A 12,523-nucleotide genomic window follows, 5' to 3' on the forward strand; every position below is an offset into this window, starting at 1 on the left:
TGACACTGTGCTTGCTGATGCTAAATACCGTCAATTTCTCCGCCTGTCCTCTACCTGATTGAAAAATACACGTTTAAAGGTTCCATAAACGCCATGCCGATGTACATACAAAGACGTGCCTCTGTAGCCTTGTGGCAGTCCCGACATCCTCAACGTACACGTCGAACTCTTCTGATGGGTTGGGTGAATAGGGTGTTGTGGCTTCGAGCTGGTCCGCTTAACCCTTGCTCTTGGTGTTGAGGATAAGAGCAACAATAAGACTGTAATCAGGGTCAGCCTGTGAACGACGTCACATGTGTGCTGGTAAATACATACCCGTAAAGACCAAGAACTTCGCCGAAAATCAGGATCAGGACCATGCCGACAAAGATCCTGGACTGCTCCATATAAGCACGAACACCACTGTCACCAACAATTCCGATGCAGTAACCAGCAGCAAGACCTGTCATGCCAACTGCGATACCGCATCCAAGATGCATAAAGCCCCTAGTACCGTTAATAAGTATTCCTGCCTAGCCGGACGTTATCGACGACGTACGAAAACAAGCTGTAGTTCTTGGACGGGTCCAGATCCTCAGCGATGAGGACGGAGATGACGAGCGAGTATACGGCAATGATACCGGACATGACGACGGGGATAAGACACTAGAGCGTGCGTCAGATGATGAGCATGGCGTATTCGAGACTCGATGGTTGATACCTTCATGATGAGGTCTGGTCGAAATGTACCGACACCAGCAATGCCAATACCGGACTTGGCTGTGCCATATGCAGCGCCAATACCTGTCAAATTCGTTCAGCAATCGGGCTCGATGATATCGCGTCGCGTAGAGGAAACACCGTACATCCGAAGATCATTGCAGCTGCAATACCGGCCTGCCAGTCGCTGCATCAGCATTCGCGTCCCCCTTGAAGTCGTCATCAGCGCGACACTTACCATCCCAATGAAGGGGGCGAACTTGGGGGCGAGCTCTGATTCTGCCATGGTGAGGGAGCGCGGCCGTCGGAGGAGCTCGGGGACAAGGGCAGCTTTGACGATTTTCGGTTCACGTTGGGAGCTTGTTGATGATGTAGCCTCCTACCTCAAGGCTACCAGAGAGAGTTGGGAGCTGAGGTGGAAAGCCACTCTGGGCTAAGCCGGCGCAGCCAATCACGGACCGACAGCCTCCACGCTTAATCACGTGACACTGGTCAAGTGCCAAGGCCGGCTCTGAACTTCAAGCAACCCCCTGTCCACGACTGCCTCGCAACTATTAACACCTGCAATTTCAATCCGTCTGAGCGGGAGATTGACTGCCGCTGCTAATGCCATGATGATAGTTGGATGCCTCCTTCAGCAATTCATCTTTTTATATCTGGCAATCGCTATTTTTATCTTGACTGACGGTCCGTTTCCAGGGTGGCCTGTTAGCGGGCGGTCACCTCGCCGCGTGGTTCGCCTGGTCCGCTTGGTCTCTCCTCATAGGCAAGTTGATGACCCGGGGCAGCCGGCGGTACCTGATTTTAAGGCCTCGGGCAGGGACGAGTTCCTTTTTGGAACTCAAATAAGATGTGTATAAGACATTGGGAGAGGCGACGAGGTTTGCTCGTTCAGCAGCTGCCTTCACCGCCTTGGTTAAAGCCAAGATAAAACAACACATAGGACGTACGGACGACAGATAGAGGCAGAAAGGAAGGATGGACGTAGCGGCAGAAAAGAGGGAATCAACGGTTGCTAGCGTGCCCCTTGGCCCTTGATGAGCGACCCTCCATCCCCAGCAAGGAGGTTCACTCACACTCACGTACGGTACAATTGCCTACAGCGCCTTGTCCCCTTGCTACCTGAATTGCCGTGATTCCCGTGGAGAGTTTATCGAGCCAGCTGCTCCTCCTCGGTACGCCCCAAGACAAAGCGCACCGAAGTTGCTCAGCCCAGCGCAATCAAAGATACACACGTGAACGAATGGGGATGAGAAAGAGGCCTCAGGATCACGAGAGGACGGTCACGACGTTACCTATTACAGACAGCAGTCTCTGGCAGCTCTCAATGAGGGACTGGACTGTTGGCAAGGACCGCTCCTGGGCAGCAACCTAACACCCTCGTCGTGCCGTCGGTGCACATCCATGCTCTCTTACACTGCTACCCCAGCATCCTTTGTCCCCTTACTCCGTACTTTGTACTAAATAACTGCCCATCCATCGCGGCGCGCGCCCACATTACATTGGATTGCGCCGCCCCCAGTCCCAGTCACCCACCACGCTCAAGAGGCCACCAAGAGACCGCCATCACACAGGTGGATTTACGGTGGACCTAGCACTGGCTTGCCCTGGCTTATCCGCTGTTGGCTCCCTGAGGTGCCCTGCCCTGCTCGCGCTGTCCACTGCCACTGGACCTGCCCGCTGTACGTACAGTCCATAGCACGCTTGCTGGTGCTGGTACCTGAAGAAGACGTGGACGGACGTGGACGCTGCTGCCCGCGGTCCACTTGCCCACTTGCCTACCTACTTACTACTTGCTGCTGCTACCTTACCTTACCTCCATACCTCGACCTACCTCCGAAGCACCAGAGTGCGTGGATCGTGAACCTGCAACCCCCTCAAAAGTCCATCACCAGAGGGTCACCAAGACGTCGAAACGGCGATCGTCCATTGCCTGCGATATCTTTATCGTCGCCCTATATCGGCCGACGAGCCCCCGGACTGAGGGCCCAAGTTTGGCATTTTGCTCATCCGGCCGCCTCCCCAGCGCCCCCTCGAACCCGTTGAGCCCAAACTCGCAAAGCCGACTGCTGCTTGGGCAGAAGTAGCCCCGAATCTTGCTGAGACTCACAACTCCCACCCCAACGGGCGCAGCCTCGCGAGGGCATCTGCGACGCCAGTAGACGGACGACTCCTGGCCCACGCATCGGCATCGACGGTATCATCAAAGGGGTCGTGTTGGCGTCGACTGACGGCGGCGCATCCGTCGACGTCGCCTGTTGATCCGCTTGATAACGGACTCCAGCATCAGACGGCTGCAAAAACGGTTCGTTGCCTTTTTCACCCACGTTCCATATCCGCGTCCGTTTCCTCTCCTGACTGCGTCAATGCACAGGCAAATTATCCGTCAACATGTCCAACTACGGTTACGATCCTCGGGGAGCTCCTCAACGGCCGCCACAACAACGGGGTTACGGCGAAGAGAACAACTACCAGCGAGATGCCGCCTTCTCCAACATCTTCGGCGCCGCTCCCCCGCCAGGGAGATCACAGACCATGACCTCGTCGTCCGGCATGCCTCCGCCCATGATGGACGGTCGCACCCAGACCATGTCGTCCATGTCGAGCATGCAGCGGCAGCCGCCGCCCCGTCCTCCTCCGGGTCAGTACGGCGATCGTGACTCTGGCAGGACTCGCACAATGGACAGCAACAGCATGGGGAATGGATACTATGCCGGTCAACGCTCAGCGTCGGGCGGCCAGCAGATACCGCCCCACTACATGCAGCAACAGCAACAGAGGCGTCCCTATCCTGGTCCCGGAGGGCCGGCACCTCCGCGTATGGAGCATAGAGGCCCGCCGCCATCTCAAGCTGCGGGAGCAAGGACACCGGCACAGCGCTTTTATCAGGGAGGGCCAGGGCCGGGCCCTGCCATGAACAGTGATCCTTATCGCTCCCAATCTCTTGCCTCTGCTCCCCGACAACCATTGTATCATCCACCTCCCAGCTCATACCAGCAGTCCGCAAATCACTTCCGACAGGCTCCTTACTCGCACCAAAACTCGGCGAGGACGACAGCTCAAGGGCGGGTTGTGCCTGAGCGTCACGAAGATCGTGCCATGTCCTTGACTGGCAACTATCACCCTCTGGGCGACGCCCACCAGACAATGAGCGGCCGAGTCATCCCCAACCGACGAGCACCAGGAGAACTACCGACCACCAACGGATACTCCAATTCGCACCCTCAGGCCCCAGGAGCACAGACCCGTACTGCCAGCATGGTCTCTTCCAGCACTGGCGATCACAGCAGGACAATGTCCATGGCCTCCACCATAGCTCCGACCATCACTCCGTCCGAGTCTGACGCCTCGACTCTTGTCCACCGACCTTCTAGAAGCAAGTCGATCGAGAGCGAGCGTCCGCCGACCGCAACCAAGATCCGACCGCCCCTCGTTTACCCGGCTCTGCTATCACGAGTCGCAGAATGCTTCCGCCGAAAGATCATCACGGGTGACCGCACCAAGAACGAGCTGACATACAAGAACGCTTTCAGCGGTTCAGAGGCCGTCGACGTCTTGTCATACATCATCAGAACCACGGATCGAAACCTTGCCCTGCTTCTTGGCCGAGCGCTGGATGCCCAAAAGTTCTTCCACGATGTCACATACGAACACCGGTTGCGAGACTCTCAGTCGGAAATGTACCAATTTAGGGAGACCCTGATGGATGAGCCAGAGGAAAAGCCTGCGGTCAATGGTGTCTTTGTGCTCTTGTCTGAATGTTACTCTCCGACCTGTACCAGGGATCAGCTGTGTTACTCCATCGCCTGTCCTCGGCGACTGGAGCAGGTTTCTAGGCTGAACCTGAAGATTAACCCTGGCCTGCGGAAGGAGGATGCGGCCAACGTCAACGACGACGAGGCCGACCAGACGGACGAGCAGAAGCTCTGGATCAACTCGGTTCCAAAGGAGGTTGCCGAGAAGGTTGGAGAGCGAGAGAAGAAGAGACAGGAGGTCATTTCGGAGATCTGCTACACCGAGCGAGACTTTGTCAAGGATTTGGAATATCTTCGAGACTTTTGGATCTTGCCTTTGCGATCAAAGGCCTCGCCGGTGCCGATCCAGCGCCGTGAAAAGGTGGTCAAGGGCATCTTTAGCAACATTATCGACCACCCGAGTATTCACACTGTCAGCTCGCGGTTTGCTTCTGGTTTGACAACTCGACAGCAGAAGGAGCCCATCGTCCACAACATTGGAGACATCTTTTTGGAGTACGTTCCGCAGTTTGAGCCCTTCATTCTGTACGGTTCCAAGCAGCTGGAGGGAAAGTTCGAGTTTGAAAATGAGAGATCGGTGAACTCGTACTTTGCCAAGTTCGTGGACGAGATCGAGCGTCGCAAGGAATCGAGAAAGCTGGAGCTGAACGGTTACCTAACCAAGCCTACGACGCGTCTAGCTCGATATCCCCTCCTTCTGGAGAACGTGCTGAAATACACGGAGGATGGTAACCCCGATAAGGAAGATATCCCCAAGGTCCTAACCATGATTCGAGACATCCTGGGCAGAGTCAACGCGGAATCTGGAAAGGCTGAGAACCGATTTAACCTGAGGAGGCTTCACGAGCAGCTTCGCTTCAGGGCCAATGAGAAGGTGGACCTTCGACTGACTGAGGAAGGCCGTGAGATGGTGTTTAAGTGCCAGTTCAAGAAGTCGCCCACAGATCCTGCTGAGATTACGGCCTTCCTGTTCGACCACGCGGTCCTGCTGGTGCGTATCAAGCAAACAGGAAAGAATGAGGAGATCAAGGCGTACCGTCGTCCAATTCCTCTGGAACTTCTTGCCATCCGGGAAATGGACGAGGTGATCCCTAAGGATGGCAATATGAAGCGATCCTCGTCAAGCTTGATTCCTTCGATCCGGGCCAATGCCAACGATACAGCAAAGAAGGACGGCTGGCCGATCACGTTCCGCCATTTGGGCAAAGCAGGATACGAGTTGACGTTATACGCAGCGAACCAGGCAGCCCGACAGAAGTGGCTCGAGTTCATCCATAACGCCCAAGAACGTCTCCGATCAAGAGCCGACTTTTTCAACACGACGACTATTACGAGCAAGTTCTTTGCTGGCACAAACCGTGTCAACTGCGTCACGCCCTTTGGTAAGTCGACTTGGGGGTTGTTGAGGAAATGGCTAGCTAACGAGTGGCAGATGGCGGTCGCAAGTTGTTGTATGGCACGGACAATGGTGTTTACGTATCGGATCGAAAGGTCAAGGATCAGGTACCCAGGAGAGTGCTGGAGACGACCACTGTCACTCAGATTGACATCCTAGAGGAGTATCAGCTGCTCTTGGTCTTGTCCAACAAGACGCTACAATCGTACCCAGTGTCAGCTCTCAACCCCGACGAGCCAGCGACGGTGAGGAGACCTAAGAAGATCCAGAACCACTGCAGTTTCTTCAAGACCGGCATCTGCCTGGGTAGGCACCTGGTGTGCTGTGTCAAGTCGTCGGCCCTGTCCACCACGATCAAGGTCTTTGAGCCTAACGATGCCATGACCAAGGCCAAGAAGCAGAAGGGTATCAGCAAGTTCATGAGCGGAGGACACGACGAGCTGAAGCCGTTCAAGGAATTCTACATTCCTACTGAATCGTCGTCGGTGCACTTCCTTAAGTCCAAGTTGTGCGTCGCCTGCGCCAGAGGCTTCGAGGTGGTTTCTCTGGAGACGCTTGAGACGCAGTCGCTGCTTGACCAGGCAGACACGTCACTCGACTTTGTCAATCGCAAGGAAGGGGTCAAGCCGATCCATATCGAGCGTCTCAATGGCGAGTTCCTGCTCAACTACTCTGAGTTTTCATTCTTCGTTAATCGCAACGGATGGCGAGCTCGGCCAGAATGGCGAATCGACTGGGAGGGTACGCCTCAGAACTTTGCCCTCAGCTACCCATGGATCCTTGCCTTTGAGCCCAACTTTATCGAGTTGCGTAACATGGAGAATGGCGCGGTGCATATCGTACCTCGCAAGAATATTCGGATGCTTCACAGCAGCACACATGAGGTGAGTACAAAGCTGCTGACACTATCAACTATGCTAATCATGTATAGATTCTATTCGCACACGAGGACGAAAAGGGAGACGACGTGGTCGAAGCCATTGACTTTTGGAAGAGCAACCGTAAGTCGGAGTTGCTCGGCTCATAGCAATAGTCACGGACCGGCCCGCACGCAAATGGAGTATTTTCTGGAAAGATTTTTTGTATTATTTGGCGGCACCCGAGTACTATGGCGTGAGCCATTGCCGGGTGCTAGATGCTCAGGGGAGAGTCATGGCAAGGGACCTCGCTCGTCGTTCCCTGGCTGGGCGATGTGAAAATGGGGCTAAACTGCGTCTGAGACGTTGCGATGTCTCTTCAGCGGTCAAGCAACTCCCTAGCTTCAAGGAGCGAGGTCGATGTCGGACTACAGAGCACGTCGAACGACCGGATGGGGGTAGGGGTAGAGGTGTTGAGAGTGGGATAGGAGTGGAGTGAATTGAAGTTGAGTGGTAGACGGACGAGCAAGATGAGATGAGATGAGAGAGATGCTGCATGTCAGACAAGAGACAGAAGGGTTAGCGAGCTTGTACTCTGGAAGGATAAGCGATTGGATGTTGGCATGGAGCTTGGGGGCATTGTGATGGAGCGTAGTGAATTAATGGGTGGACGTTGATAATTGCGCGTAATCTACCTACTCGCGGCGAGCGTCTGAATTGCAATTGCGTCCTTGTGATGTTCCACTCTCTCATCCAAACGCTGGCTTGACTCTTGCTTGCTCAACATCTAGTGCCGTCCACAACTGCTCCCTCACTTTTCTATCGCCCCTTGTCCCGTTCCAAACCCCTATCTCATCCTGCAGCACCTCGACTACCCACACCATTCTAACCTCTTCTCCAAGCCGCTGTACCGCAGCCTCGGCATCCTGCATCGTCCGTGGGATGCGGGTACACAACAGGTGGAGGTCGAGTAGCTGCGAAAAGACGATGCCATAGTTGGGCTTTATGCGACGCGTACTTTGAGGGCCTTGCCCTATCGGAGCTGTGTGGAATATGGACCGGAGAGTTGCATCCAATGGCGTGTTCTTTGGCTGCGCTGTTGGTGGACCTGATGAAGAGGATGTCGAATTTAAGAGCATTATCAGAGGGCTTGATGATAGGTTGCGTGAGAGGTCGCGTAGATGTGAGCCTAGCGACTCCATTACAGAGTGAGCGGCTGACCTTTCACGGTGAGTGAAGACGCCGGTCAGCAGTGACGAGAAGTGTGTGACGACGATGATGCCTGGTTGAGTCGTCTGTTGCTTTGGCGGCTGAACATTGTCCACTGGTGAGAGAGCCTCGTCGTCATCATCTTGACTGTCCTGTATCTCCTCAACCTGCCCCTCTTCCTCTTCAACTTCTTCTTCTGCCGGCTTGTTAAGATCCGCCAACACCTCCCACAACCCATCAAGATCAAAAACGCACGAAAGCATGACTCGTTCAAGACACTCCCTCAACTTGGTCTTGGCGGCATCACCACCAACACCTTGAGACTTGAGTTCAGCCTTGACGGCATCCCTCAAACGAGCCAGCGTGACGTTTCTCGGCTTGGGAGTGACGACGAGCCCTTTGGCGATTCTCCCATCGCACAGCGAATGCGCCAGAGTCTGGAGACCGAGCTGCAATGCGGTCAAACACGGGTCTGCATCAGCACGTCTTCAACTTGCCTGAACGCCCATCTCTTCGTCTTCGGCGCTGACTCCGACGACACTGCCTCGCTCGAACCCGCCCAGCAGGACATCATCATCAAGAACCGCACACCCCGTCAAACAATATCCCAACTCGACTGCAGCATCACGTCGTCGTGCTTCCTTGTCAGCGAGAACCGACGCCGGGATCGGATCAAGCGCAAAATGCGAACTAGCCTGTGAGGCAGGAACTAGCGACTCCATGACAACGGCTCAACACAGTTCAAGTCAACAACTCATCTGAACCAAGATTAAAAGTACAATCTCTGTTGCTAGAGCAAAAAGAAAGGTCTCAGAGGGAGTCGAACCCTCGCTGGCGGAATCAGAATCCGCAGTCATAACCGTTAGACCATGAAACCAGGGGATCTCGATGTTCTGCCGGAGCCCAATTGTGGATTCTCAAGGTTTTTGGTTGGTGCCAGTGATGTCGTGGTTGGTTGGTGTTCATGATGCTGGATTTGCGGCATTGCGGGTGCTACGTTGTGGGGATGTGGGGTTTTGTCATCTGAGCCAATTAGAAGGCTCCTGCCAAGATGCCCCGTCTATCTTGAGGATTTCTATACAAGGTTATGGTATTCGTTATGGTGTTCTTTGCTTATCATGGCATGATACCAAGAATAGATCCTGGATGAGCATACGTAACTGAACCATTAGATAGGGAGATGTGGTCCGTATCCTCATATACATACTAACTGAAAGTTCAGGGGTAGCACAGGTCCTCTTCAACGTAGCACTTCACAAAACACAAGACAACATGTAGCAGATTGATATGGATTGTATTGATGCTGCTGCTGCAGTCAGACATCAAGTCCTGTTATAAAACATACAAAAGGTTTAGACCACAACCTCCAGTCAACTCTGCAGTTCCATGCCCTTACTAGCATCTGCATTTCTTCAAAGAGTCTCTGCCTCTCTCAACTTGTTCTCCAAAAAACGAGAAGCAGGCCCTGTCTTTGCGCCTGCTTCATGTCATCCATGCTGCCTGCCGTCCCAAAAACCAACAAGAAATGACAAAAAAGAAAACCTGTCCGGTGGATACATCTCATCTCGTTGCGTTCTCATATCGCTTCTCCAAAGAAGGACGTCCATCACCAAGGCTCTTGCGTGGCGCCTCCAACCCTTGACAAAGGAAAGATTCCGAATCCTGCACTTCCGTGTACTCTGCTTCTTTATCCATATCCTCTTTCTTTGGCGCTGTGTTTTCCTGGTCTCGTATCGGTAAAGAAGCAGCCCATCCCTTCTCATTCGCTGACCGGTTGCCATGTTTCGACTGCCACCGCGTCGGCCCTCGGCCAACGTCCAGTAGTCGCCCGGCACTTGTCCTCCACTAAACGGCCGTCCCGGGCGCAGTGCCGTTGGCAGGGATTTCCGGCCGAGGTCTTCGGCCCTTCAAGCTCTTCATTCGGCCCATGAAACCTGAAGGCTTGGCAGCACCGTCATCAAGTGTCGTAGCACCGTCTGCTGTCGCTCGTCGCTCCAAGACTGCTCCGGCAGACGGGCGCCGAGGCGCAGGAGGGCTGTTGGGCGACATGCGACCATCTCGGGGTCGCACTGAAAACCCTTCCTCTCCCTTGCCAAACTCTGCAAAGAATGGGTTGTTGTCTGAGCCATTGCTCGCTGCTGAGGGGTAGTTATCAGGAGTGATCCTGTTGTATTCGCCGGGGATTCGGGTTTGGTCATAGCCGCGGGGGCCCTTGTTGATGTGGCGGATGCGTTGCGCAAGAGACTTTTTTCGTTGAAGTCCTCCTTCAAATGACTCTTGTGCCTGCTCTGCCTGGGATCGCTGGATGGCGGTTCGCGACGCAGGCGTACCCTCCAGGAACGTCGATGTTCCTAGACCGTGGGACTCGTCGCCGTGAATCACTTCCCGACCGGTGGCGTCGAAAATGGGCGTCTCCTTGCGGGATGAGCCTCCATATCGCATACCTTTGCTTCCGGCAGCAAAATCCCGGAAAGCCTCGTCTGTGGCATTGCCCATAAAAGTCGAGTGATCGGCCTGGGCGTTAAGCGGTCCCGCGCCGCCCAGGGAGTTGTTGAGGGAGTCCTTGGGGAAAGCTTGCATCGGCGCCCGTCTAGCATTCTGCCGGTTGCGGTGAGGGTTGAGAGCGTCAAAAGGCCCATCGTGATGAAACACTGTCCATGTTAGTATTCATAAGACCACCGTTACAGGGGTCATAAACATACGTCCAGTCCCGTAGATGCTTGTGGCATCAAGCTGATCAATGATATCCATCCGTCGACTGGGGCGGTTAGGCTTGCTTTTATCACCACGATCACGCTCGCGGTCACGATCACCACGTTCACGCTCACGCTCACGCTCACGGCCGCCCTTATCGCCCCGTTCTTTGCCGTCACCGCGTCGTTCAGCCTCGCGACGTCTGGCTGCCTCAATCATTCTCTTCTCCTCATCTGTGAGTGGGCGTGCATCAAAATCCATCAGAGAGGACTCAGAGTTTCGTCGCACTCGTCGCGGGGGTGGCCTTCGCTGCGGCGAGTTGGGCTGCGGTCGGGGACCAGGGCCCTGCTGCATCCTCCGAGCGCGGAGGGCCTCCTCCTGAGAGTGCGTTGGGCGGTGGTTACCGCTCTGGGTCTGGGGGGGAGGAGGTGGGCGATTCATCGGTCGGCGCTGACCTTGCTGCTTGGATCGGTCGTTGGCAGAGGCGTCGTCGAGTGTCAATGAATCCTATAACGTAGTCGGTCAGCATCTCGGCAGGTAATCATTTACGCGCGCCCATCTGAGAGGGGCATCTCAGCAGGTATGCGCAGCTGATATCAGACGTACAAAAATCTCTTCGGCAGATAGAGACTTGGAGTCGGAGTGCGATGACATGACACCAGGTGACCTCAGAGGCTGCTGTGGTTGTTCAAAGAGTGGCTGGTCAAGAAAAGGGTTTCGCGATAGTGGTCTTGGTGGAGGGTCATCAAAGGGAGAAGCCGGTTTGTTGGATGAAAGGAGGAGAAGGTCGGCGCTGGCAGGAGACGGAGCGCGATTGCGGAAGGGGTTGTTGGAAGATAAATTCAGTGAGAGGCTGGCGGATTCGCCAGGACCGGTATGGCCTGCTTCCAAGAAAACCATCAGTTGCTGCCAAACAGACGAAACGGAACGACAACGGGCGCATGCATGCGAATGACGACGACAGATGGACCAAGATGAAACAGACAATCTCCTCAACATGACACAAGATGGCCGCCAGACAGGTGGATCGGACAGCAATCTTCTGCTGAGTTGTCTGCCAAGTTGGCTCGCACCCCGATCCGTCTCCCCTCCCTCATCCAGTCCCGTTTGGCCTGTAGATTGCAAGCGCCGGGCTGGGGTACGAGACGGGCGCAAATCCTGGCGACGACTCGAAGGGGGACGGACACCTTTGGATGGGGGGCTCTTTGTCGCAGATCATATCAAAGCGAGATCAAGGGGTGGGCGCTTACCAGACTGGAAAGACTGAGCAGTATTCATGATTGCCAAGGGGTCAAGCTCGGGCTCGTGTTTCTGATTTGAAGATCCCAGGAGAATGATGCGGAGCCAGGCGACAGGAGGGAAGGAAAATCAGGCAGATTAAACCGTGGCTGTTGCAACGCAGAGCAGAGCAGAGCAATTGATGCGTTACGGTGCAATGCGAACCTGGGGCAACACGGGCCGTGCCTATACTGGGCGGGAGTAAACAGAAGCAACTCGCCGAGAGTTGGATTGCGAGAGCTGGCCGCGGTAAATACGTAGCTCGGAAAGGGTTAAATTCCTCTGGCCTAGCAGCCCAGACCTAGCGTCATACCAAGTCGACAAGCACAGTGTACGAGTCGGATCCCCGTCAACTCTGTTCCGTCCTTGCCAGGAGGTCGTCGATGGAAGATGGACGGAGCGGGTCAAGGGCCGTCGACTATGCTGGGCTTGTGGTGGACGGGTGGGTTGGTCTTTGGTGGTGCCCAAGGGCCAAGGGCCAAGGGCGCGGAAAGGGGCTGGCTCGTCTGAGAAAGTACGATGATCGCCCGAGCGGCGAACCTAGACGGACGGGAGAGAGCTTCTTGCTGTGAAGGTTATGGGTCCGTGATTAGAATGCCTCCGGACGTAGAGCAATACTGTATCACCGAGTGCGG

General features: G+C 54.9%; 4 protein-coding genes across 4 annotated transcripts; 1 reads left to right on the forward strand and 3 right to left on the reverse strand.

Moving 5' to 3' along the window:
* Window positions 1-16: 16 nt before the first annotated feature.
* Window positions 17-1,076, reverse strand: NECHADRAFT_103721 (uncharacterized protein). Its single transcript, XM_003053009.1, has 6 exons — window positions 938-1,076; window positions 846-876; window positions 701-783; window positions 539-645; window positions 316-486; window positions 17-260 (listed from the first exon to the last, which is right to left on the reverse strand). Exons 1-6 carry the CDS (start codon window positions 983-985, stop codon window positions 218-220), a joined length of 483 nt encoding a protein of 160 aa, XP_003053055.1. The 5' UTR covers window positions 986-1,076; the 3' UTR covers window positions 17-217.
* Window positions 1,077-3,090: 2,014 nt separating this feature from the next.
* Window positions 3,091-7,414, forward strand: NECHADRAFT_67243 (uncharacterized protein; the record flags this gene model as incomplete). The annotated part of the gene is made up of 3 exons (XM_003052511.1): window positions 3,091-5,836; window positions 5,881-6,734; window positions 6,782-7,414. The coding sequence occupies 3 exons, from the start codon at window positions 3,091-3,093 to the stop codon at window positions 6,875-6,877; spliced, it is 3,696 nt and encodes a 1,231-aa protein (XP_003052557.1). The 3' UTR covers window positions 6,878-7,414.
* A 42-nt stretch (window positions 7,415-7,456) lies between these two features.
* NECHADRAFT_35701 (uncharacterized protein) lies at window positions 7,457-8,638 on the reverse strand (the record flags this gene model as incomplete). The annotated part of the gene is made up of 2 exons (XM_003053010.1): window positions 7,457-8,365; window positions 8,420-8,638. 2 exons carry the CDS (start codon window positions 8,636-8,638, stop codon window positions 7,457-7,459), a joined length of 1,128 nt encoding a protein of 375 aa, XP_003053056.1.
* A 554-nt stretch (window positions 8,639-9,192) lies between these two features.
* Window positions 9,193-12,523, reverse strand: NECHADRAFT_99589 (uncharacterized protein). The gene is made up of 4 exons (XM_003053011.1): window positions 11,861-12,523; window positions 11,217-11,491; window positions 10,619-11,117; window positions 9,193-10,567 (listed from the first exon to the last, which is right to left on the reverse strand). The coding sequence occupies exons 1-4, from the start codon at window positions 11,886-11,888 to the stop codon at window positions 9,762-9,764; spliced, it is 1,608 nt and encodes a 535-aa protein (XP_003053057.1). The 5' UTR covers window positions 11,889-12,523; the 3' UTR covers window positions 9,193-9,761.

This window comes from Fusarium vanettenii (genome assembly GCF_000151355.1).
Source record: "Fusarium vanettenii 77-13-4 chromosome 3 genomic scaffold NECHAsca_2_chr3_3_0, whole genome shotgun sequence".
In the NCBI taxonomy this organism is placed as follows: domain Eukaryota; kingdom Fungi; phylum Ascomycota; class Sordariomycetes; order Hypocreales; family Nectriaceae; genus Fusarium; species Fusarium vanettenii.